The sequence below is a fragment of the Equus przewalskii genome, chromosome 2, assembly GCF_037783145.1.
Source record: "Equus przewalskii isolate Varuska chromosome 2, EquPr2, whole genome shotgun sequence".
Taxonomy (NCBI): Eukaryota; Metazoa; Chordata; class Mammalia; order Perissodactyla; family Equidae; genus Equus; species Equus przewalskii.
In genome coordinates, this window is record NC_091832.1 from 37,458,917 (window position 1) to 37,485,860 (window position 26,944).

The window sequence follows — 26,944 nt, forward strand, 5'->3', positions numbered from 1 at the left end:
CAGCTACTAAGCTGACCGATGGCACACTGGCCACTGTGACGGAGGTGATGCTCGGGCCTCTGCTTGCTGTCCACCATCCTCTCTATCAGGCACGGGACACGGCCTTGCGTCCGGCCTTGGAGCTCCTCCCAAGGCGTTCTGGCTGCCGTGGCCCACATCCTCCCTCTCTGCTCCTCATACCTCCTTCTGTTGGGTTAAATGGTTCTCCAGATCTTGAACTTTTCTCTTCTCTGTCTCTAAGGCTTCCTTCGCTTTTCTTTTCTCGTGGGCCATGCTGCTCTCCAAAACCTGAAAATCAATGGCCAGTCTTTTTGGTTACTAACAATAATGATAATAGCTAAGCTGTCAGGGGTTGGTCTCGCATGCCAAGGTCCCTGGGCAGCCCTTCTCACACAGTTTACTCTCACGGCAACCCCACCAGAGAAGTTAGTGGCCCATCTTCCAGATGAGGAAACTGAGGAACAGAAAGCTGGTGAGGGCCCAAGGGCCATGCAGTTGGTCAGCAGTGAGGCCAGGATTTGAGCCCCGTGTGGAGGGACGCACGGGCCTGGCCTTGGGGGAGCGGGTGAGCAGAGGGAACCAGGCCTGTCACATTTGGAAGCCCGAGCTCTCACCACTGTGCCAGGCAGCCTCTCTGATAAGAAGAACCACCTCATTAATAATGGAATTTCCCATTATTGAAACAAATCTCCTAAAGAGATCGGGTTTCAAGAGGAGGGTGGTGGACTGAATTAATGAGCTACAATATACCAATTTCTAGAATGGGCGGAGGTGACCTCACAGGGGGCGCTCGGAGAGGATGCAGGGAAGAAACCGTGGTTGTATTTGGTCCTATAATCAAGGAATTTTCAGTAGGAAGTTGCTTGCTGATAAGCTATTCAATTAAATGGCCTAACACAAATCACCGAAGGATATAAATTGCTGGGAAGGTCCCTGTTTCTAGTCACTGCAAGAAAGGGCACCTCGATTTTCAAATGTGTTGTGTTTTAAACACCAGCTTGACTGTCACACATCTGGAACACAGTTTCCATTACAACCGGTGGTTAGGGTCCCAGACGAGTCTGCATAAGTATTTAATCCATAATATGGCTGAAATACTATGTCTTTCACAGAGAAGAGTCGTTGAAAACCCCCCGACACCCAGCCGTTCCAATGCCAGCGCTGAACAGGGCAGCACAACAGCACCGTCGTGGGGGTTTCACGTGTATTTTGAACGTTTGAGGCAGGATTCGAGGTAAGAGGTTCCCCTGTAATTTGCGAAAGAGACTTCGAGGAACTTTCCAGTGACTTGGGGCTGGCCCCACGACACCTGACCTCACGTCCACACTCGGGACTTTCCCCTTGGCAGCTCCTCGGCAGCTGAGACGGCCCGCGGGGAGGATCGTCCTCGCCCCACTCATACACAGGCCTCGTCCCGCTCAGCCGCTTTGCTCCCAAGTTCCTAGGCGGGCAATGGGAATCGACCCGTGACGATACCTCAAAACTCGCATCAGGACCTAGTGATACTGTTGTCCCCAAAGGCCTGTGTGATGATGCGGCAGAGGGTCTAATAAAAAGAAAAATTCAAATAACCGATTGAGGTTGCCCGAAGTCTGTGTCTGGGACTTTTCTCCCAGATTCCCCTGACAAGAAACCATGCAGAGGTTCTGCAGGACAAGTGGGTTGACGTTTTCCTAGGCCTGGGGTGACCCGGCCACAGCTCCTCCTGCAGCGAGGCTTCCCCCACCACGCTTTCCTTAAGTCTCTCCTGAAGTCCCCCGTGACCTCGAAAGCTCTAAATTCAAGGGCCTCCCTGACCCCGTGCTGTCGACCTCTGCGTGGCATTTGGCCCCGGCGACCCTTTGTGAGCCCCTCCTCCTCCTCGCTACCCTTGGAGAAATAACTCAGGGCCAGGCCTCCGTGACACTGTTTACCGAGGGCCACAGAGCACAGCTGTAGGGAGACCCACCCCGTAAACATCTCCCTGTCCGGCTCAGATCCTGTTTCAGAGGCTCCGCCCAGCAGTCTCCTTATTTCTCCCCAAGTGGGAGTGGGCCAGGAGCTACGCTGAGGAGTAGGGATGGAGTGGGGTTGATAGACAATGACACCTAGACAGAAGTAGAAGGAGAAGCAGAAGTGGCCGGGGTGATGATGATAACAGCTGCCACTTATGGAGCCGTGATTCTGGGTCAGACACTTCACTGTACGTTATCTCTACTCTTCACAGCCGCCCCTTAAAGAAGGTGGGAGTTGAGAGCTCTGTTCAGCCAGTAAGTGCTGCAGCTGGATTTGAACCTGTGTCTCACTGGGCTGCAAAGCCTGCACTCTTCACTCCTCTGTGCTGCCTCAGGACTGAAGAGCTAACGAAAGCATTATGTAAAAAAGACTCGGGGATCTGGGGCGGGCCACAAGGTAAGGATGAGTGAACAGTGTAACAGAGCTTCCCAAAAGCTAGTATGGGCATATCAATAGAAGTACAACTTCTTCAACAGGGGAGAAGAGAGTCCTGCCCTAGGCCACTAATGGCTGGAGAACTGTGTCCAGTTCTGGCCACCATACTTTAGGAAGGACATAGATGATGGGTTGCAAACTCAGACGCCTATAAGGTCTGGACAGGCATCAAAAATGAAGTGGGTTGTTTCACGCAATAGGGAATGGTGAGGACTGTGGCAGAGTGCTGCTACTTGGTTTAGCTCCAGTCTGTTTTTGCAAAGTAGAAACCAGGGCCAGATTTTCTGACCTTCTCGAGAGAGGATGGAAATCTGGATTTTCAAGTAGAGTTTATGAATTCAGTGTAAAACACTCAAGGGCCAAGCGTAACACGTCCACAGCCCCTTTTTTAGCCAGTGAGCTGCCCATCTGTGACTTGTGGAGAGCAGGGCAAGTCAAAAGAGGGGACCACGGCTAGGATCTACTCCTGTGAGGCATATAAGGAGAAACAAGGGCACTGGGGCTGGAGAGGAGCAGGTGGCTCTATTTTCAAGCTTCTAGAAGGCTAGTCTGTGGAGGAGGAAGTGGGCGGGGCTTGCAGGAGCCCAGCGGGCGGGCGGAGGATCCACACGTTTCTGGGAGAGTTTGCTTCAACTCAGCCTAAAGGAAGAATTCCCTGCCAGCCCAAGGTGTGAACACTGGGACGGACTGCCCAGGGGCGCAGAAAATTCCTTGGTGATGGAGCTGACGGCTGGATGATCTCAGGATGTTTGTGGAGGATTCACACAGCCCGAGAGCCCCGGGACTCTGTAATTCTTCCATTCCATGGGAGGCAATCTCCACACAGAAGACCCTCATGTCGCCAGTCCCAACATGTCTCCCAAGCCCCATCTCTGACTATATTTTATGCTGTTTACACTCTTTTTTCCAACTGGTTGTCAAGGCTACCACTCTCGGGTTCGCTCCTAGAGTACCCCTGCTTCTTCCCAAAGGAGCTGGGCCGGCCAAGGACAAATTACTCCTGGAAAGCTCCAGTGCGCTCTACCCCCCGCCCCCTCCCCGCCGTCATCTGTGGTTCTGAATTTACTTCCGTGCGGCCCTCGAGCCGCATCTGGGCTGGAGCCGCCTCTATCTCCCCGAGCTGCGTACCTCCTTCTGCCGGGTTAAGCAGTTCTCCAGCTCTTGGACTCTGGTCTGTTGTTCTTCCAAAGCTTCTCTTGCTCTCCTTTTCTGTTGAGTAATGCTTTCCTCCAAAGCCTGAAAGTCAAAGGCTCTTGTTTAACAGACAGTTACCATGGCAGGAATCTGGACGCTGTGCCAGGCACTGCGCGGGTCAGCTCTTCCCTCCACAGCAACCCCATGGGGAGACCGGGGGCAGCACAGCCAGGAGCTCAGAGCAGGGCACCTGGAGTTGGCAGGCCCAGATGAGAGCCAGGTTGATCCTTCCTAGGTATATGACCTTGGGCAAGTGAGAAACTATAGGAGCCTCAGTTTCCCCATCTGTACAATGGAGACAGTAATGGTGCTTCCTGCACTGGTTTGATGTGAGGGGCAGGTGAGATGATGGACACAAAATGCTCGGCACATAATCATTCATTCATAAGGGTCGGTTGTTTCTTTTGCCATCCTCACTTTGCAGAGGAGGAAACGGACTTAGACTAAGGAACCTGCCCAGTTCACTAGCAAATCATATGAGCAGGAATTTGAACCCTGGTCCATTTGACTGTAGAGCCTGTGTTCTAAGCCAGGGGTTGGCAAACTCCGGCCCACTGCCTGCTTTTTGTAAATAAAGTTTTATTGGAACACCACGCTCGTTTGCGGATCGCCTCTGACTGCTTTCGCACTACAGTAGCAGAGCTGAGCAGTCACGACAGGGACCGTATGGCTTGCAAAACTGAAAATACATACCATCTGGCTCTTTACGGAAAAAATTTGCCGACCCCTGATCTAAACCGTTCATGCCTGCACAAATCAGGTGAACATTGTTAACAGTTCACAATAAAAAAAGAACGTTAGTTTGATAAAGGAAGCTAGAATTTCTTACCATTGAAACAGCCCTCAACCAAGTCAGGATTCACGAGGACGAGCTTGGTAATGAGTTCGACACATGTATTTTTAGGTAGGGTGGGGGTTATCGTGTCATATGGTATGAAGGTTCATTTAAAATCAGGGCACTTGGCACTAAAGTCTGGGATGGTATTTGACCCGAGGGTCAAGCTGATCAACACAAGTGTTTGGGGAACGATGACCCTTGATGGGAAGGTGAACACGGGCCGCAGCCCCGTCTGTCTGGGTGGGTGCCTCATGTTGCTCCCCCCTCTGCAAGGGGCGGTGTGCGCTGAGGTTTGTGGTGTTAAAAGCCCTTGAAACCTCATCTCTGTCAGGAACGACGTTACAAATGGGCGTCTGGGAGGCCCAGGCTGGTGCCCAAGGACATGTTGAACACGGTGGGGCTGAAATACCGAACACCCACAGTGGAGAAAGTCCATCCAAAATTAAAAATAAAGTACGACCTCTGGAAAGGGGGGAAGTTAATCAGAAGGGGTGAGGAAACAGGTGGAGAGTTCTGTAAAGGTTTCTAGGTTCTCCTGGTTTTATTTTCCTCTCCACTGAACGGCACTGACTTTTTCTACATCTAATTGCCCTTCAAAATGGTCCCACCTTGATGTAACCCTATCGTTGATACCGCCTTTATGCAGCTCACCTGTGATTTTGGTCAGATGGTTCTTCCTTTTAAATTTTGTATTTCACAAAAGGCAGAGAAAGAGGCAAGAGAAGAGGTAGGAGGACGAGAGGGATTTCTTGAGGTAACCGGGCATGAACTAGAGGGTGAAACCAAACACGCCTCTGCCTCTGCCCTCGGAGAGGCCTGGAGAGCAGGTGTGCACGGCAGAGAAGGATGGTCCCAGCCAGAAGTCACCGAACTGCCATCAATGAAAGATGGAAGGTGCAGCAGGTCCAGTCTTCCTTAGGGGAAGAAATGAGGTGCTGGAGAAGAGCTGGGGTCCCGCAGATCTGGTGCTGCTGTCTTGAGGTGGGGGGCGGGGCAGCGTGCAGTGGCTGTGAACCGTGGCTGCACCTTGGAACCGCCCAGGAGCACTTACACATCGCAGTGCGTGAGCCACACCCTCACCTCAATTAGATCAGATCTCAGGGTGGGGGCGGGGGGGTGTAAGGCATTAGTATTTTTTAATCTCCTAAATGACAAAAGTGCAGCCAAAACCATGAGCCACTGATTTAGAATGATGGCAATGAGGTAGTTAAAGTCACGGCAGGTCCCTGAATACCCAAAAGGACCAACTCTAGGACAATGAGGAGAATTGCCCCATTAAGTGCAGTTTCGCCGCCTTCTCCAGAGAGCCTGACTCAGTAGATGTGGGGCGGGGCCCAGGAATCTCTATTTTTAAATGGCGTCCAGGTGGCTCTTATCAGGCATCTTTGGGAAAACCTTCCTCCAAGGCTTTGCTGCAGAGAATGTGGTCTGCAGACCTGTGCTGTCAGCACCAGCCGGATGCTTGTTAGAAATGCAGAATCCCGGGCCCCGCCCCAGACCTGCTGAGTCGGAATCTGCGTTTTAACAAGATCCCCAGTGGTCTTGGGGCACCTTTAAGCTTGCCAGGTGCTGCTGTAAAGTATCCTCTAACTGGTTTGGTTTCTAGAAAAGTAAGTAGCAATTTTGGCCATTTGTTTTCCCCGATGTGTATAAAGAGAAAGCAAAAGACTGAAAGAATAGGAAGCTGGTTGTGCGTGGCACTTAGAAACAGTCTGTCAGTTACAAAACAGGACCTGCAGTAACAACTCAAATTTGTAACATCAACTGTAAAGTCTAAACAAATAAGGTACTGTTTCTAGAAATTTCAATAACCTTGCCTGTTGCTGAGTTTTAGAATTCAAGCTTCACGTTAATTCCTCCGGCATCATTCACCTTGTTTAATTAATTTAGTCCCACGGCACCAAACAAGGAGTTGCTGAGATTTCTCCATCTGGGTACATGCCCTCAGTTTCTCAAAGATGAGGCCATTTCATCGGTTTCCAGTAGTAAAGAAAATGACAGGGACCACCTTACCGCCTTCTCCTCCATCAGCTGCTTGACTCTGGCTTTCAGCTTCTCCTCTTGCTGTAGCCTTTCCTCCTTCAGCTTCTCCTTCTCTGCCAGATGCTCCTGCAGCTTTTCTTGCAGCAAAGACTGCTGAGCTTCCTGAGAACTGCTGATCTTGATCTGAAATGAAAGGCACGGAAGCCGAAGTGGGTGGAGAAGGGACTAAGGACTCATTTTCACATTTTTTCTCTGTAAGTTGTTTATTTTTGTGGAGAGGGACAAAGGTTCACACAAAACTTTCTTAACAACACGGGAAAACTAGGCTTAGCCTAGCCACTAGTAGGGAAGCATAGAGTATAGTGGTTACGAGCAAGGACGCTGGATCGAGACAGAGTCTCAGCTCTAGTTCTTTCCAGACGCTTCTTCATTTAGAAAGTGAGGTTAATAATAGTATCTATCTCTTAGAGTTGTAAGGACTAAATGAGATAAGGATGGGAAGCTTTTAGCTATAGTACTTGCTCAGTAAGTGGTAGACAGAATTATTTATTTGCTGAGTGTAAGAGGAAAAGCAGTGAGCTGGGGCCAGAAGGCGTGAGCTTTTGTCTCAATTCTTCCACTAACTAGCTGTGTGACGTAGAAACAGTCACCTAGCCTCTGAACTCCGATGTCCATACCTGGGGGAAAGGAGAATGGACTAGATCAGGGGTTGACAAACTACTGTCTGCAGCCCAAATTGAGTTCACTGCCTGTCTCTATAAATAGAGTTCTATTGGAACAGGGCCGTGGGCATCGTGCTCACTCATTTAGAGTGTCTGTGGCTGCCTCTGCTCTACCACAGCAGAGTCGAATAGGGGTGACAGAGAGTGTATGGCCTGCAAAGCCTAACATACTCACCATCTGGCCCCTTACAGAAAAAGTTTGCTGAACCCTGGACCAGAGGGTCTCTGTGGCTGATCGTAATGGTGGTCCCAATACTTCACCTTTCCTCCACCCGTGTCTTTGGCTATGTAACTTGCGTGCCCACCCATATCCTGCCCCCTGACACTGAACTCAGTCATGTGACTTGCTTGGGCCAATGGGGTGTTAGCAGACGTAACACAAGCAGAGGATTGAACAGCACTCCATGATGGGACCCGCTTTCTCTTCCTGATTTCGGCTTCCTCTGCTGTGGCCATGAGAACATGCCCAGGCCAGCCTGCTGTAGCTGAGGCCAGCCTAGATCAGCCAAGGGCCAGTCAACACCCAGACACATGAGCAAGCCTGTCCAAGATCAACAGACTGGCCCAGCGGCTGACCCCAGACATGTGAGCAGGGAACAGTTGTTGTGGAATGTCACTAACGTTTTGTGGTTATTACACAGCATTCATACAGCAATAGCTACTGGGTGATACATTTCCTAAGGATCATTTTACCTCACATGTTGACACGATGCAACTTTTGGTGATTGTCCTGCCTGTACTGGGGCTAAGTGTACTTCTCCCACTGTGTTTAAGAAACACAATTTTCAAGATCTGACGGCATTTAAATCTTTCTGGGTTTTGACAGATGAAAATGAGCATCCTTGTCCCCCTGGGAGATCTCAGCTACCCTGCCTGAATCTCTCCGTGCGCAAAGGGAGCTACCATTTCACCTTTTGGAGGGTGTGAACTGCCCGGCTAATAGAGAAAAAACAGGGTTAAATGCACAGGACTAGGTAAATACTGGAGAGGAGCTGGAACGCACTTCCAGAGTTAGGGCAGTACCTGGAGTTCCTGGGTCTGGCTGGTAATTTTTTTATAATGTTCCAGAAGATATTTCAGATACAAAGACAATCCTTAAAAAGAGAAGAATAAGGTAAGTATCAATTCAATTCACCTTCTTTGCTCTCTGAATAATGTCTTAACAGAGCTTGCCGACAGGTGGATGAGGACAACGCTGCCCTCCCATCAAGAAAATGTGAGCTGCCATCCAACTTGCGTTTGTAATATGGTTGGTTGATCAGCTTTGGTCGGGCTCAAATCCACATTTCTTTTTGGAGGTGGAAATAAAAAACAACCAACAGAACATCTATCGACTAAGTGTCCACTGTGGGCAAGGCTGTGTGCTGAGTGTGAGGGGATGACATGAAGCCATTCCTCAAGGCGCCCATGGTTCAGTCCGAGAGACGAGGTCCAAATGCCTGATAGGAAACACACAGTGGTCCCAGGTAGCATGTGAGTGACTGCAGAAGGAGTAGGGAGTGTGAGCTCATTCGCCCGGAGTGATCAAAGAAGGCTGCTTGGCCGAGGGGCCCGGGATGCTGGGTAGGCAGAATTCAGAGTTGGAGGGGAGTGCCTTTCAGAATGGAGGATGCGGTGGGCTGAATGAGGGACCCAAAGACATCCAGGTCTTAATGCCTGGAGCCTGTGAATGTTACCTTCCAGGCAGAAGGAACTTTGCAGACGTGATAAGTTAAGGATGCTGAGATGCGGGATCATCCTGGGTTATCTGGTGGACCCACTATAATCACACGGGTTCCCCTAAGAAGGAGACAGAGGGAGAGTGGACTACAGAGAGACGGGGGAGAAGGTGACATGGCCAAAGCAGAGACAGGTTTGAAGATGCTACACGGCTGACTGTCAAGATGAAGGAAGGGGCCAAGAGCCAATGAATGCAGGGAACAAAGCTCTAGAGACGGAAAAAGGCAAGGAAGCAGATTCCTCCCTGGAGCCTCCAGAGGGAGCGGCGGCCGGCACATTGACTTTAGTCCAGTGAAACCGCTTTTGGAGGTTGGCCTCCAGAACTGTGAGAGAATAAAGATGCTTTGTGTTAAGCCGCTAAATTTGTGAGAATTTGTTATAGCAGCCATGGGAAACTAACACAGTGGGGAGTTGGGGAACAGCAGTGCATGTCCTGGGAGAGGGTGGCACTTAAAGGGGCTGCAGAGACGATGGCAGAGGGGTGGAGCAGGAGGAGGGCTGGAGTGGAAGGCTGAGGTCAATCTGCGGCGCGTCTAGAGCAGCAGCCTGCTCTGTGTTGATTGAACATCATTGAAACCGTGCCCTCTGTGGTCGGCCCTCCGCTAAGCAATTGACACAACACCACACTGGATCAGTGGGTCATTGTCCCCTTTTGCACATGAGGCAGTTGGGTTCTGAGACACGTGGCTGCTGAGGGCCACACAGCTGGCAAAGCGCCGGGCCAGGACTTGGTATGACTCCAGGGTCTGACTCACTGCTATTTCGGCCGCTGATGGAGCAGTGAGTGGCTTGATGAAGTGTCTTTTTCTCAGAAAAATACCTGGGACGGATTAGAGAGGAGGGAGCTGACTGAGCTTCTTAGCTGCAGCACTATCGATATGTTGGGCTAGACAATTCTTTGTTGTGGGGGCTGGTGTGTACATTGTAGGACGTTCAACGGCATCCCTGGCACTACCCACTGGAAGCCAGGAGCACCCTCGACCCCAGCTGTGACAATCAAAAATGTCTCCAGACATTGCCAAGTGTCTTCTAGTGGTAAAACCTCCTCCTCTGAGTCAGACCCAGGGAACTTGGCTATGAGTCAAAGGGACATCCAGGTCTTGAGGGCTGATGTTCTAAACTGGGTGGGAGAAGTGGTGATAAGAAAAAAGAATGAGAGAGGGAAAGCCTTCTCAGGGGTAGAATGGTGGTCCCACTGTCAGACCGAGGAGGGAGACAGGTTGGGGTGGGTGGGGCTTGGGGAGAGGGGAGGACCCACCGGACTTTCGGACATGCTGAATTTAAGGTCCTGGAAGGACTCCAAGGAGAGGTGGTCAGCAGAGAGCTGGACACCCTAGGGTGGTAAGACCAGGCCAGCTCATCCAGGGTCTTTATGTGAATTAGGAAAGAGCATCCTTCCTCCTGGTGGACACGGCTGCAGCCAGGAGCCCCACCTTGCTGCCTTGGCTGGGTTCCCTTATGTGGCACCAACCTGTACTCCGTTCCTGGCATCCCAGCACGCAGAGATGTCCCTTTGGCCATCACTGCGTGGGAGTGGCTGTTGAAGCACCTGGACTGGAGAGTTTCTTCATGAGAAGGAGATAAGAGAGGGGAGGACCAACGACTGCCTTGGAGGAAACGCTCAGGTGGGGAAGCGAATGGCTGGAAGGGGCTGCTGTCGGGAGAGAGGAAGGGAGAATCCAGGGCTGAGAGGCATTGGAGAAAGAGAACCAAGAGCTCGGGGCAGGCCAGAGAGAACACAGGCTGGGGGAAGACGGTGGGCCTTCCTTGCGGCCTCCCGTCAGGTGCTTGCCTGGGGCAAAGCAGAGAGGCAAGGACAAAGCAGGAAGCGGGCAGTGAAGACAGAGGATGTGGCACACTTCTTCAAGATCATAGGTGGGACAGGAGCACGAGCAGCAGAAAAGGCGTTAAGGAAGCAGTGGGCTCCAGTAAGGAGTTACCATCTTGAAGCGCATGTTTGATGGCAAAGAGAAGGAGTAAGAGGGAAAGAAAGGCTGTAGATGCCAAAGAAGGAGGTTGTAATTCAGGACCCCGTGCACAAGATCCCTTGGGCAGGAGAGAGAAGGGAAGACAGAGGGAAGAAAGAGCTGCCTCTGGAAGGAGAACACAGTGAGGAAGATGGAGGGAAGGGAGAAAAGATGGGTACAGAGAGACAGAAGGGAGCTGAACATGCGCATGCCTGGGGCCTGGATCTCCAACAACGCAACTTTCTGAGAATTTCCAGTGTGAAAGAGGGAGAATAATAATGTCATGATAACAGCTATCAAGTATTAAGCACCTGCTGTGTGCCAGGCACCGTGCCAGGAGTTGTGCACAATGTATTTTCCAGTCATTATAAACAACCCAGCAAGAAAATGTGTTTGCATCTACAGCTGAGAAAACGGAAGCTCAGCAAGGTTACGCCGCAGAGCTGGTAAGCGGTAGGATCAGAAGTCAGAGCTGGGTCTGTCATTCTCTTTTAAAAGAGGCTGGAGGCTAGTGAGTAAGGGGTCCGGTTGGGTGATGTGAAGTGTGCACTGGGAGAGGTGCGTTTTGGGGATACTGATGTGGAAATTAATAAAAGAAACCTCAACTAACTTGGAGTCGGGGAGGCCTGTAGGGGGAGCTCTCATGCCCTATAACACGTCATCACTTAGTCCGAACAGGAAGACACACGGGCTTGCATCTCCACAGGAAGTACAACTACTTTACTCCTGAAGGAAGATTCCTCTTCACATCGGCAACAGCCCAGCCAATGAGAAACGCGGCAGCTCAGCCAGCGAGGAGCTGTTGCGTCCTGAACTGCTGCTTTCCCCCACTGGACTTTCCTTTAGAACATCCCCTCCATACTCCCCCTTTTCCGCTGTAAAGGCAGCTCCCCTCTTTGTTTTCCAGATTTGCCTAAAGTTCACCAAGCACGCACATCCTGAATTGCAATTCTTTTGGCTGTTCTCAAATAAATTCATTTTGAGCATAAAATAACAGGCGAATTTGCTTTTTAAGTTGATACTGAGATGGCAGAGGTGGCCTGGCTGATGCTGGCTTGGGCTACAGGAACCAGGTGAGCACATGGATTTGTGGTGGCTGGATTGGCATGGCTCTGGGATTGAGCTCAGCTGCACCCTGTGGCTCAGTGGAAGGAGAGCCAAATCCTGGGTAGGGATCCAGAGAGGACTGGGAGAGGAGGGGGTCAGGGTGATAAAGCGGAAGAGCGAGTGTGTGATCATGTTTCTAGATTCGATGACCAACTGTAGTCATAATGGGATTTTCCTCTTCCGGAGAAGGAGCAATTATTGATCATATTTCTGGTTACAAAAGTTATATGTGCCTATTACACAAATCCAAACATGACAGAAATCCATAACGTGGAAAGTGTTCACCACTATACCTTCAGTGGCCAACGCACAGTAGGCCCACAATAGATAGTTAAATGACCAAGCAAGAGGACAAGTCCTAGATGCCCCGACCATGCCGGGATAATACTCTCTACAGTCTTTTTCTCTAGATTTTTGTTTCGATGGGATACTGCCATTTTTTAAAAAACAAAAATGCGAGTGCCCTATGCATATTGCATTACGACTTGCTCTTTTCCATTTAAAAATACTGCATGTCTTGGATATTTGACAGAGTGACTTTCCACGTAGGCAGGGAGGCCTTTCATTTGTAACAAAGTCTTGCAGAAATAGACACAAACAACTGAGCTTGCAAAGAAAAACGTAAACGCAAAGAAAAAAGTCTTTTCTTTCCCTTATCGAAAAAAGTTTGAGGAACCAGGCGGGAGGAGTGGGGAACTAACTTTCAAGATCCCTCCTTACACATTTCCTATCTTCCCAGCTGGGCCACGTAGCAAATCCTTCACCATTTAGATCTTTAGTAGCAACCCCAAGCTTTGGGGCCACTCATGACGTCACCCAACAATACTCCAAGGAGTTTCGCTCTCCATTACTTGACTGGATTCTCCTGGGGGATTTATTCCAGGGGAACAAAGACATATACAAACCTAGCTTGTTATGTGCATTTTATCTCCTAGGACAGTATTCTAAAAGGCAGGTAGTATGGTGGTTAAATGCAGAGGCTTCGAGGTCAGAGGGACCTGGGTTGAGTCCCAGCTTTACCACTCGGCAGCTGGGACATGGCCCATTGTCACGACTATAGGAAGGAGACCTGGGAAGGGCTCTCTGGGCTACAGCCCAGCTGAGCGCTCATGGCTAAGAAAATCTCACTGGCTGCCCAATGGAGATGGGCCAGGGGTTGCAGGGAAAATCGTCCCAGTGTGAGTAAACCACGCTGTGCTGCCCATGCATGCCCATCTGGGTGCCACCCACATTTAGGTCACATTAAATCAACACGTATTTGAGGCTGCTGATGGCAGCTCCCATTTATTAAGGTTTACTGCGACCCAGGTTCTATGATTTGTGTGCGTATCACATCGTTTAATCATCACAACCAGCCTATGAGATCTTATTTCCATTTTATAACCAAGTAAACAGAGGCACACAGAAGTCAAGTAACCTGCTCACTCAACTAGTAAGTGCACAGTTGAGATCCAAACCCTGGCAGCTGGTCCCCAAAGCCCAAACTCAGAATCATTCCACTACAACGCAAACGGGGCTTTCCTTGGCCGCGGCTCACTGTGCGCGTCAGACGCAGTTCACCTTAGGGACTGAAAACTTCCAGCTGCGTCTCTGCCCAAGTTAGTGACAGAACCTGTCTTCTAGTAACTGGGCATGTACCTGATACCTCTCTGGATCTTCGGAGGGAGTGGGATCACAGGAAAACACAGGAGTTATGATCACAATGACCTCATTTTGAGTGCCGACCCTACCATGTACCTGTGTGACGTTGAGCAAGTTTCTCAATGTTATTGAGACTCAGTTTCCTTACCTGCAAAACAAAGACAATAACAGCGCCAAGCTCCTTGGGTTGTGGGAGGATAAAAGTACACAATGCATGTAAACCAACTAGCAGTGATAAGCACCCAGGAGAATGAAATAAACCGTGGTTCCTTCTCTTAGGAGCTGTGAACACAGGCTCTTAGGAGTGTTTGCAGGTCATGATGAACAACTGGGGGCCCCTGCTGGCCTTAGTAATGCGAAGGAACTTGAGTCACCTTATCATGGTGGAATACTCATAAAAACAGTTTTTGAGCCAGTTTCTTCATTTCTAAAATGACAATAATGGTATCTGCCTTATAGAGTGGTTGTGAAGCTGAAGTGAGGTAACATATGGAAAATACTTAGAACAGCATCTAGATTTAAGTGCTCAGTAAGGAATGATGACCATCATCATCATCATCACCATCGTCACCATCTAATCATCATCGCTACCATCATGATCATCCTCATCATCATCCCCAGTCTCACCACCATGACCGTCACAGTCATCATCATCCCCATCCTCCTCCTCACCACCATCATAATCATCATTACCATCATCATCCTCACCATCCTCTTCCTCATCCTCATCATCCTCACCATCCTCACCATCACCACCATCATCATCACCATCATCCTTGTGTAGATGGCTCTGTACTAGGAATGAGGTACAGAGTACCTAATACAGAGAACATAAAGAACCCCATGGCTCATCCCTTTCTTTTGGCCTTTTTGGACCTTGCCATAATATTGCTTGTACTGGCACATAAAGTGCCTTTTACGATCAACTTCCTCCCTTACTAAATGGATGAAGGATGGGCCCTACTCACCAACCTTTCTGTTATTACCTTCTATCCTTCTTCTCTGACTTCTTAGAACCAAATAGCTGTAATCACAGAATATAGTCTGTGTTTCCCCAACAGGTGTTCCACAGAGCATTATTCCAAGAGATGTTAGTTGTGGGTAGTGGCAGCAAGAAAGGAGAGACGTGTTTTGGGAATGCCGCCTCCTTTATCCCACCCTATAGATCCGCAGGGATGTTAGCATAGGAGGGATGCTGTGGAGACCTGTTTAATGTTGCTCAAGTCTCCTGACTCTATGAAGTCAGGAGAAAAAGATGGTGGGTCTGAGAAATGCTGCCTGAAACGAGTCTTTCTCAGCCTTTCTGGAATTTCTGGCTGACAGCTTAACTTTATAACCCACATTTCTTGGTGATAACACATGACTAGATTTACAGATAGAGGCTACAATGACAAAAATGGTCTTGAGAGTGGGGAGGGGACAGTGCACACATAGCTTGGCCCCGCTATTACCAGGATAGAGATCATGGTCCGTCTCTGTTTTAGTTCCAGTCTTGAGGAAGAAGTGGAACTGTGGTCACATGTCACCTGATTTCATGTACACTCAGGACTCTGCCATGACTATAACAACAGTAACGCTGGGATTGGGGAGCCACTGGAGTGTCAGAGAAAACCGGCTTCCCCTTCTCTGTGCTACACGTGAGGGGCAGGCACTTAGATAAAAGCTAATCTTGTTTTTGCTTTTGCTTATTTTTTTTGTTTTTAAGAACTTTACACCACCTTCTGGATTACTTTGGAGACATCCTGGCCAGGAATGTTGAATCACCAGAGTTGAAAATCACTCCTCTATTCTCATTCATTGCTGTAAGAATGTCAAATTCATGCAGCCTCTCTGAAGGCGATTTGGCAAGGAGTATCAAAAATCTTTAAAATGTTGGAGTTCCTTAAGGTGTGGCCCTGGGCTCTCTTCCTTCTCGCTCAACACTTTCTTCCTAAGTGATACCATTCATACACATGGCTTTAACCATCCATCCATCCATCCATCCACCCATCCATCCATCCATCCATCCATCCACCCATCCATCCACCCATCCATCCACACACCCATCCATCCATCCATGCACACAGCCATCCATCCATCATCCATTCCACAGACATTTATTAAGCACCCACTATCTGGCACGTGTTCTTCCGGGTTCTGGAGCTACATCACGAATATCTCTTTCCAGACTAGACATCCAGGGGAACAGCTACATACTTGGCACCTCATCTTGGAGGTCTCACAGGCACCTCACATTCATCTTCCCTCTCAAACCTGGTCCTCATGCGGCATTCCTTACTCTGGATTTCAGTGAAGGAACCACATCTGTCCTTTTACACAGGCCAGAAACCTAGAGGGCTGAAGCCCCCTCTCTCCCTGTCACCTCCCTTCCAACCTCATCCAGGTCCACCACTGAGGCCTGTTGATTTACCTCTGAAGTGCCCTGGGGATCTTTCCTCTTTCTCCATCCCCACCCCTGCCCGAGTGCGGGCCACTGTCATCTCTTGCGACAGCCTCCTTCTGGTGACCCTAATGTGCTGGCCACCTTCCAGGGCATTTTCCACTCACTTCAATGCCTGTGAGAGAGGATCGGCTAAATAAACTATGGCACATCCTACACAACGGGGTTCCTTGCCAGCAGTGACAATGATGACGTAGGTCTGTGGGTATTGACACGGAAGGGTATTCTGATGTACTATTAGGAACAAAACCAAAGAAAATTGGTTATAATGTGACACTATGTTTTTGTAAAATTAAAAAAAATCAATAAACATATAGATAGCGCTTACTCTGTGTCAGGCACTATTCTAAGTGCTTCACATATATCAATCATTTTAACCCTCACAACAACTCTAAGGGGTGGGTACTCTTCATTATTTCCTTTTACAGGTAAGGAAACTGAGGCAGAGAGAAGGTACATAACTTGCCTAGAATCACACAGCTATTTCCATGGGAAAATGCCTTGGGAGCTATACACAGAATCTAACAGGGGGGACAACATCAAACGCTGGCGAGGACGTGGAGCACCAGGAGCTCGCATTGTTGGCGGGAACGCAAAATGGCGCAGCCACTTTGGAAGACAGTTTGGTGGTTTCTCTAAAAACCAAACATACTCTCATCACATGAGCCAGCAGTCGCGCTCCTTGGTCTTTAACCAAAGGAGCTGGAAACTCACGTCCACACAAACCTGCCCGCGGACGTTTACGGCAGCTTGATTCATAATCGCCAAACTTGGAAGCAACCAGGGCGGCCTTCACTAGTGAGGGGATAAACAAACCGCGGTACGTGCAGACAATGGAATATTACTCAGCGCTAAAAAGAAGTGAGCAATCGAGCCAGGAAAAGACACGGAGGAAACTTAAATGCATATTATGAAGCGAAAGAAGCTGATCTGAAAAGTTGTCTGATTTCAACTATACGACATGCTGGAAAAGGCGAAACTATGGAAAGAGTACAAAGATCAGCGATTCCCCGGGGCTGGGGGTGGGGGGAGGGATGAGTAGGAGGAGCACAGGGCATTTTACGGCAGGGAAAAGACTGTGTGTGATATGCTAATGGTGGACACACGTCATTATACATTTGCCCAAACCCATGGGATGCACAACACCAAGAGTGAACCCTAATGTACACTATGGACTTTGGGTGATTATGACGTGTCAAGTGGGTTCATTGATTGTAACGAATGTACTACCTGGTGTCGATGTTGATAACGAGGAGGCTGTGCATGAGTCGGGGCAAGGGGTACATGGAAATATCTGTTTTTCCCCTTAATTTTGCTGTGAACCTAAAACTGCTCTAAAAAACAGTCTATTAAAAAATACATCACATTCGGTAATTCTGAGAGACAGGATTTAGCATAATCTTGATTTAATTTTCCTTTTGCCTCTGTCACGTTCTCATTTTTCTTCAGTAATCATGTCTCGCTCGTGTGTTTTTTTCAAGGAAAATCACTTCTCAAGTGGAGAAGCAAAGTCAGTCTGGAGAAGGGGAGAGTTGGCCACATACCTAAGAAGCCTCCTCAACAGATGTCCCATCGTGATAAGATTCAACGCGACATTTTAGAGTCATGCAACTACGTGAGAAAAAAGTTCCAGTAACCTTTGTCGGAGCTGGAAAACTGGATCCCCACGTCCCCGAGGAGACTCTCCGTTTCCTCCAGCCAGGACAGCGACAGGCGCAGGATGTCCAGCGCCACCTTCTGGAGCCCTGAAACAGGCGGGCTCACCTGAAGGTGCTCGAGAAGGGCGACCTCCTTCTTCAGGTCCTTGCTGCTGCAGGACATTTTCATGCAAGCCTGGAAAGAGGGGAGACCGTGAGGACCCCAGACCCTGTCGCCAGAAACAGCAGCTGATGTGGCCTGCCAAGAACAATGTTCTCGACTGTGCCACGAAGCGGGCAGTGCCACACGTTCGCCACACTAGGGTGGCACAATTTTATTTGCCTTTCTTTTCAGCTTTTACTTTTTTTGTACTCTAATTTGGACTGTCGATGGTCAAAGAGACCCCACTTTTAGGTATATATGCAATTCCAGTTGTATAGGGATACATGCAAGACCCAGTGCAATTGTCCTTGACAATTTGGCTGAAATGAGAACCAAATTTGGCTCCTTCTAGTCATCAAAATTCCTGCTGAGATCAACACGCGGGCTGATCAGAAAGTGCGGTTTCCTGATTTGAAGGAGTGCTGACAAGCCAGCATTTACACAAACTCCCCAAATAGTAGCTGCTTATTTCCAGAGAAAGCAGAAGCAGCTGTCTGCTCTGATAAGCTGTCTCCCGGTGTGGGGGCCGTGGGGTTCAGACAGACCCCCCGTCCTGTCTCCTCTGGAGTCAAAGGCAACATGGATAAGAACAGCCTTTCCATTGCTGGGCCAAAAAAAAAATGCAAATAAAGAGCAGGAACGTTTCTTTAGTTTCTCTGGAAATAACACGAAGCTTTTTTTTTTTTTTTCTCTGTGCTGGGGTCTGGGGCCTCCCAGAGTCAGTACTTGGAGTGTCTTGGGCATCCTTTCCTTGGCCACACCAAGTTCACCTAGCAGGCTTTTTTTTTTTTTTTTGAGGAAGATTAGCCCTGAGCTAACATCTGCTGCCAGTCCTCCTCTTTTTGCTGAAGAAGCTTGGCCCTGAGCTAACATCTATGCCCATCTTCCTCCATTTTATATGCGGGACACCTGCCACAGCCTGGCTTGATAAATGGTGCATTGGTCCACTCCCAGGATCTGAACTGGCAAACTCGGGCCCCGACGTGGAGTGCACGAACCTAACCACTGCGCCACCAGCTGGCCCCTCACCTGAGAGGCATTCTTTGAGGTCCTTTGCTTTCTGTTCTCAAATAAGTCTCTCCAACAAGAGAAAAGGGGGACAGAAGAGCAGAGCATTCCTGCCCAACCTTCTCCACAAAGGCTGGACAGTTGCCCAAACGAGGAGCACAACAATTAGACAAAGGGGACATTGGTGAAAAGCAGAGAAGGGCCACCTGGCAGCCGTCTAAGGACTTCTTCAGCTTCCCCAGGTTCTCGGTGATCTCCTCCTGCTTGCAGTTGCTGAGCTGAGTCTCCTTCTGCAGGCTCCACCTTTTCTGCTGAAAGTTGATGTTGTCCTCAGTGACCTGGGTAATCTTCTCTATTACCTGGTGAGAAAAAGAAAAAAAAGATTTAAAATACAGCCTGGCTCCGGGGGCTGGCCCCGTGGCCGAGTGGTTACGATCGCGCGCTCCGCTGCAGGCGGCCCAGTGTTTTGTCGGTTCGAATCCTGGGCGCGGACATGGCACTGCTCGTCAGACCACGCTGAGGCAGCGTCCCACATGCCACAACTAGAGGAACCCACAACGAAGAATACACAACTATGTACCGGGGGGCTTGGGGGAGAAAAAGGAAAAAATAAAATCTTTAAAAAAAAAAAAAAATACAGCCTGGCTCCAGGAGGAGGGGACCCGGGCAGCATCAACTGACGCTCCCATCTCAGCGGATGGAGAGGGAGGTCCTGACACGTTTTGGTGATGACGCGGGAGCAGGACCTGGGCTCTGTCACCAGGACATGTTGCCGAGATCGGAGATGACTTTTAAGAACCACGGGCCCGTATTATTGCCATGAGTTTGTTCCAGATTCTTCTGCATTCTATGAGTGATTCATAACACTGAGCCTGATGCTGTGGACTCATAAACAGAAGGTCAGTTTCTCCTATAACTGACAAAAGCAGCCCACGGTGTGTCTTCTTACCCACACGTTGACACAGAGGCGTGGAAAGAATAATTGGAAGGGTGACAAGGCCATCATGACAGCCAGAAGTCCATCCTCACTGTCATCTTGCCTCTTCAGAAGGAACAAGCCATAACAAACCGTCTATGGTGGGGCAGCCCCCTTTTCTCACAGGGCAAACGCAGGTTAACGTGCGTGTCTGGCGACCAGAAATAGGCCTGAGTGGTTTAATTTGATTTGCACAGAAACATTTCAAGGGAATTTAACTGGCTTTTACTTTAAAAGGCAGGAAATCCCATAAAATCAAAACAAATCTTTATGGTGCAGCAACAGTGTGAAAAATATGTGCCACCAACCAAAAACAGAAACATATGCTCCCAGTGTCTGGAGTCCCGGGTCCCCAAAGAAGAAAGTGAAAAACCAGACGAACCTGTTGATCGGTGAGGGGTTTGTCCTGGAACGGCTTCGCTCGTCCATAGGTGGCCTTGATGACTTGACTTCTGAAATGCTCCAGCTGCAGCAAAAAGGGACAGCAACTAAGTCAGCGGGGGTAGCTGGAGCAACAAGCCCGGGTGTGGTATTCCCATCGCCGGGGGCCAGGAGAAACCAGTTAGAAGGGTCTGCACACCTTTCGTGGTCATTACGGGTTATTAAAATCTTCACCTCTCACTGGGAGGGTCAGTGCCCACAGACGAGAAGAGAACAGCAGGTTTTAATTACTTTTTAGGCATGCCTGCCTAACCCAACTGATGCACGTGGTCAGCGCACACACGTCTCGAGCCCTCAGAAGAGTCACTTGCTGCCAATTATCCAGTGGGAAGTCTGGGGCCCTGAGCACTCTTCCATAATTGCTAGGTTGGCACCAGACTGTGAAATAAATATTGAGGCTGTCAGCCCAAGTAAATCGTATAATCGGCAAGGGTGCCTGGGGAGAGGAGAATTCACTCCCTTCTGCCATTTTGTGCCTTAGACCAAACCTGTCCCGAAGACTGTGTCTATTGTATTCATCTTCGTATCCCCAGAGCCTGGCCCAGAGTGGACCCTCAATAGGTATTCACTGAACGCTTGTCTACAGAAACGTCAGTCAAAGGCAGGGTCCTCCACTTGAGTGCAAGCAGCCTTTACTGAGTGCCTGCTTGGTGTTTTCAGATTATGGTTGATGGAACTGCACAGTTAAATTAAATCAGGGCTTATAGAATTACACGTCCAAGGTGTCTGGGTTCCGTGAGAAGTGAGAGGCAAAGAAACCCAATTTTCTTGGTGAATTTACCAACATGGTGCCCTTACCCTAGGTTTTTGGTTCACTGGCAAAATGTGGTCACTGAAGACTCTAAAACAGCCCTGAAGGGACCATAAGGGCCACTGAATCAACTTAAAAGTCAATGGGTAAGAAGACACGGGAGTTTACAGCACACCTCGCAGTTCCGGGAAACCAAGCCGTGGAATGAGGACTCTCCTAAGGGCACTGCTGCAGTCAGCCTGCCAGAAGCCCACCAGGGTGCCTCAAGGCACTCCGGGCTGTCCTCTGGTTTCACGGCCAAGGGGAGGCTATGTAGGGAGGGCCCTGTGAGTGACGGTCCCCATTACCCCTCTGTGGGGCTGCTCAGAGGTGGAGGGACAGGTCCTCCTGGACGATGGGCTCAGCCCTGGAGTCACTTGCCTGGGGAAGGGCAGAACCTCAGACAGGGAGCAGAGCCACGGAGATAAGTGGGTGGGGCAGCAAGGCCTGGGTGGTAGAGAGAGGGCTTGTCCTCTTTCTCTTGAGTCTAGACCTGGTGGAGTCTGTGTCTCTGAGGGTCCTCCTGGACGACCTCTGCCCAGAGCTATAATCAGGACCTTGGCACCTGGGCAAGTAGCACAGATCATGTCCCCAAGTCAGGTGTGTGTTCGGGGGGTGTAGGAAAGGTGGGGGTGGGGCGTAGCCAGGGGCACAAAGGGAGGCCCAGACAGCAAGCTCTCTGCTCTTGCTAGGGGGTTGGCATCCTGAGGAGAGAAGACACTGGGGTCAGGGTGGACATCTGGTGAAGGGGCTTTAACATCTGTCACAGTCAGCATCATTATTTAACTTGTTTGTGCCTCTGACAAAGCCTGGTCACACTCCTGGTTCAGGATGCTACCAACTGGAAGGGCTGGGGGGCTCCTTTAAGGATTGTGATTCTTAACCTTTTTTGGTGGTTCACAGACCTTTCTAAGAATCCAATGAATGAATGGTGGACCCTCCCTCCCAGAAAAAAAAAAAAGCACAGACACACAAAATACTCTTGGGTCCCCGGGGGCCATGGTTGCCAGGAGAGGGCCCCTTGAGAAGGAGCCCAGGGCAGGCTGCCCTTGGTGGGCGCCTATCTTGGTTTCTTATTTGCTCTCCCTTGGCCTTTGCTAAAGTCTCGTTTGCATGTTTTGGCCCTCAGTCTGTGCCGCGTGTGAGAGGAAGGGCTGCCGGGCCATCTCGGGCCACAGCATTAGAGAAATGGCGCCCCAGACCAGCCAGGTCAGAGCCTGCACACCACCCTGCCCAGCCACTCCATGTAGCATGAGCTTTGACAGTCTGGGGTTTCACTTGATTAAGAAAAGTGGCATTTCCTTACAGACACTGACGACGACATCTGCTGGGGGCCCAGAGGAAGAAAGATCAGAGGAAGGAAGATCGTGGTAAATGTCAGGACTGAAAATGTTAGTGAGAAAGTATGAGAAACACCATTGGGGTCAAGAGGCTCAAACCCTTCGCAAGAGGGAATGGCATGGCCGGCATGGACACTGAGCCAGGAGGGGCTGCCTGGTCAGGGTCTCGGCAACGGCTAACTACTAGAGTGGGCAGATTCCCAGCAGGAGAAGCCTCTTCAGTGATGTCCACTGGGATGCAGAAGCCACTGAAAGCTTCTGCCCATGAGAGAAACAGGAGAATGAAACCACGGCTGTCTTCCTCCTCACTCGTCCCCACCAGCCACCTGGGGGCAGAAAATCCATGGGGAACATGGACCAATGACGGGGGCTCTGGAGCACGCCTACCTGACCTACTGCCCTTTCCAAATTGACTTTAATGAGGTTCTCTCTGTTCCCCATTTCTTGCAGCTGAAGCAATTTCCTTCTGGAATCCTCCTGAAGCTTCTCTTCAACCTGAAAGGATGATGAAAGCATGCGCTTGCTGCTAATGTGATCATAATGCACTCTGGGGAAATTCCTCTAGGTGGTCTAATGGCTGTGGGAAGTCCCAGAGGGGCAGGGACAGCTGTGGCGCATGTGGCAGGGGTCACAGGCATCCATGGGGTGGAGGCAGGCTCACAAGGAGCCATCCCATAGGGGAAGGGCCCAGCTCTGCATCCTGGGCTCCACCACGATCATCCCACCACAGACGCTCATCCCAGTTTAGTCCCTAACAAGCTGCACGACCCTGCTCTGTGACCCTGCTCACATTTCACTGCTCTGTGACTCGGTGTCCTCGTCTGTCAAATGGGGGTGATGATACTAGTACTGGCTCATAGAGGTATTGTGGGGACTCAAAATGTGTGGAACAGTGCCAGTACTTCTTAAGGGCTCTCTGAGTGTGTCGGGCATTGCTGTAGCCTATGACAGTGGACAGGGATGTTTGCCACGCGGCATCGTTCTTATGCCATGTTGAGTACTTGGTAAACGTTACTACTGGGTTTATTGTCATAACTATTTGTCATTACCACTTTTAGCACACTCACCAGTGGAAACCACTCTGAGAGGCTTGCTAAGCTCAGCCTGCAAAGGAAGGCGTTTAAAGCGGGGAAGTGCTCATTTCTTCCCCAAGCCGGGGGCGAGCTCGGGAGAGCTCGATGCTACCCCCTGCTGGCCCTTGCAGGACCCTGCCGCTGCCCAATGCATCTTCAAACATAAACATCTCGAAAGCCCTTGCTGAGGCCGGGGCTCTGACACTGCAGGAAAGGAGGCAAACTCTCTGAAATCAATGAAAATATTTTGTGCTGAAACAGCTTCACAGGCTATTTATTAGGGGGCTGAAGAGAGGTCACACAGATGTCATAAAAGACCCAGAAAAGCCCTTTGGAGCTTTCTCGTGAGTGCAGCGGAAGAGTGTCTAACCAGCTCCGTTACCTTGGAAAGCCGTCTAACCTCTCTGGCCTTAGTTTCCTCCCTGTACCATCCTCCCAGGGCTATGCAGGCTCCGACTTCTACTTCAGCAGACTTTTTCTTACGCGCAAAAGCAAAGTCCCGCCCTGGACTCTGCCCTTCTGTACATTCCCCATCTCAGTGAACGGCCCCTCAAGCCTCAGAGTCCCCACAGCTGCTGCCCTGCTCCATCTCTTCACCCAGGTCCCCCAAGCCTGTCGCCCGATCCCCTCACATCCACTCCACTTCTCTGCTCCTACCCTGGGCAAGGCCCCGGCCAGGCACAGAGAACCTCGACCCTGTGATAAGGGACCTTCTTGCCTCTTGTTACGTCCTTCCAGTGAAGTCTTCACGGGCCTGTGACAGTCACCAAGCTGTGGAGCAGCTCTGTCTGACAGAACTCTGCAAGGACGGAAGCGCTCGGTGTCCATGCCATCTAATACGGCAGCCAGTAGCCACGTCTGGCTATTGAGCACTTGAAAAGTGGCTGGTGTGACTAAGGAATTCAACTTTAAATTTTATCTAATTTTGATTAATTTCAGCGCAGTCACATGTAGCTAGTGGCTATGCCACAGTAATTGGGGCCAGACAACCCTGGCTTCCAGCCTTGGCTTTGCCACTCACCGACCCTGTGGCTTTGGGCTAGTTACTTTACTAGTAACTAGGAACCTGGATTATTCTCTCATCTGTAAAATAGAGAGGATAATTTCTAGGCCATAGAGCTGTCGTGAAGATAAAAAGAGACTTAATGTTTGGCATAATGCCTCATATGTGAGAAACGATAGCTATCATTTTCCCCATTATTATTCACCACAAAAATAACCATATCTGTCCTCTGTTCAAAAGCTTTCAGTAGCTCCCCACTGCCTATGTGGTGCACAGCCCAAGTCCAGAACTAAGGCCAAACACCAAGCCAGAGATTCAAGAAGCCCCAGGAGCTCAAAACAAGGCAAATAAAAACGAATCCACAGGGGCTGGCCCAGGAGCATAGTGGTTAAGTTCATGTGCTCCACTTCAGTGGCCCAGGGTTGGCAGGTTTGAATCCCGGGCATGGACCTACACACTGCTCATCAACCCATGCTGTGGCAGCATCCTGCATACAAAAAATAAAAATAAAAAAAGGACTCCATATTCAGATAAACCATAATAAAACTGCTGGAAAATAAGGGAAAAGAAAATCTTAGACTCAGCCAGAGAAATAAAGAGGGATTACACAAAGCTACCATAATTAGGCTTATAAATGACTTCTAAATAGAAACAACGGGAGCCAAAAGACAATAGAACAATGTACCTAACACTATAATTGCCAATGTAGAATTCAATACTCAGTCAAAATGTATTTTAAGAATGAAAAGTTTATTTATCTCAATTTCAAAAAAAGAAAGTTAAATATACATTTTCAGACAGACACACACACATCTGAGAGAATTTGTCATCACAGAGCCGCATTGAAGAAAAACACTAAAGGGTGTTCTTCAGACAGAAGAAAAAATGATCCCAGATGGATGATCAGAGATGCAGAGAAGACACGCAACAGAAAGAGTAGCATGTGGATATGAATGCACACAAAAAATAATAATGTCTTATAGAGAGCAGTTTGGAAAACGACAACAATGGCGCATAAATCTGGAGGGGGAAAGTGAAGTTAAAATGGCCTAAAGTCACTGCATTGTCAAGAAGGGCATCATTGTTAACTAACATTGGATCTTGGTAAGTCAAGAATGCATATTATAGTCTTCAGGATGCCTACTGAAAGAAGAGTAAAAGAGTGAAGTATTTCCAAGCGATAGAGAGAAGAAAATGGAATGATATCATCAACTCAAAAGAAGGCAAGAAAGGAGAAAAAAAGGAATGTAGCACAGATGGTACAACTGGCGCTGAGCAAGAAGATAAATTTAAACCTCAATATACACTAATTACATTAAATATAAATGGACTAAAAGACGAAGATTGTCAGACTAGATTTTATAAAAATGATATGCTATTTAGAAGAGATACATCTCAAACTTAAAACAGAGATTGACAGAAGAAGTATAAAAAAAGATATTCTATGAAAACTCTAACCAACAGAAAGCCAGTGTAGCTGATGGAGTCATATTAATGACAAAGTAGACTTTAACGGAAATACACTATTAGAGATGAAGAGGGACATTTTATGACGATCAGGGTTCTTTTTCAACAGGTATCATTAACATTCTAAATTTATATGCACCTAGTAACAGCCTAAAAATATATATAAAGCAAAAATTGGCAATCCTAAACAAGAAATACACAAATCCACAATTATGATGAGATGTTTTAAAAACATACCTCTCTCGGTGACTGATAGAACACAAAAAATCGGTAAGAGCATTTAAGTTCGAACAACATCATTGGCAAACTTGATTTGATGGGTCAATTCTTTTCTGGATAATTTTACAATTAAGACTTGAAGGGAGTCTAGGGTCGTGGTTTCACACGGGAGCTTTGGAGTCAGACAGACGTGGATTCAGGTTCTGCCGCAACTACTGCGTCTGAGCGAACTGGGGTAAATACCATGTCTGAGTGAACGAGGGTAACTTCCTTCACATCTGTGAGCCTCAGTCTTCCCAACTATACAGTGGGGTTAATACCAGTCTCGACCACGCAGTGTCATTGTGAGGATTAATGGGGATGATGTGTGTGGAACACCTGGCCCAACGCTGTCCTTGCCCTACCTTGCTCTTTTCTCGAAGTGTCTTAGAGATCATGCTCTGCTCAGTAAAGCTCTTCTTCAGCTCCTCCCTGAGCTTCTTCATTTCTTGCTCCATCTCTTGGATTTGCTGAAAGAGTTTCAACAACCGGCAAGTCAACTTTCTGACGGCAAGCAGGCGCTGCCTTCTGCACTGAAAGGCCTGAACCTCCAGAACTCATTTCCTCGGGTTCATTAAGGCTAAAACCTAGTCTAGTATTAGCTTAATGCCTTCCCTTGGGGGAAAATTCTATATCTTTTGGGCAGAGTAGACTTTTTTTTCCAACTGATATACTGAAAGTGCTGAGTGAAGGAAAATGATTAACTCCTTTTGAAAATCAGCATGGATCCTGGATTAAACAATAGAA

General features: G+C 49.0%; 1 protein-coding gene across 23 annotated transcripts in view; it reads right to left on the reverse strand.

The window, feature by feature from the left end:
* The window catches only part of FHAD1 (forkhead associated phosphopeptide binding domain 1), a 130,622-nt gene that overhangs the window by 37,782 nt on the left and 65,896 nt on the right, over positions 1-26,944 (reverse strand). For 15 of the 23 annotated variants that reach the window (XR_011535370.1, XR_011535361.1, XR_011535367.1 and 12 more), the window contains 9 exons: positions 26,563-26,667; positions 22,784-22,891; positions 20,208-20,291; positions 19,056-19,208; positions 17,679-17,874; positions 8,191-8,261; positions 6,476-6,628; positions 3,559-3,666; positions 181-288 (listed from right to left, as the gene is read on the reverse strand). Coding sequence is in view for 17 of the 23 variants with exons in the window: in XM_070602486.1 (XP_070458587.1) it covers positions 181-288; positions 3,559-3,666; positions 6,476-6,628; positions 8,191-8,261; positions 17,679-17,874; positions 19,056-19,208; positions 20,208-20,291; positions 22,784-22,891; positions 26,563-26,667 (1,086 nt within the window). In the remaining 6 variants the exon portion in view is untranslated. The remainder of the gene's footprint in view (positions 1-180; positions 289-3,558; positions 3,667-6,475; positions 6,629-8,190; positions 8,262-17,678; positions 17,875-19,055; positions 19,209-20,207; positions 20,292-22,783; positions 22,892-26,562; positions 26,668-26,944) is intronic. The other 8 variants (XM_070602507.1, XM_070602437.1, XM_070602531.1 and 5 more) reach the window with 3 other exon arrangements.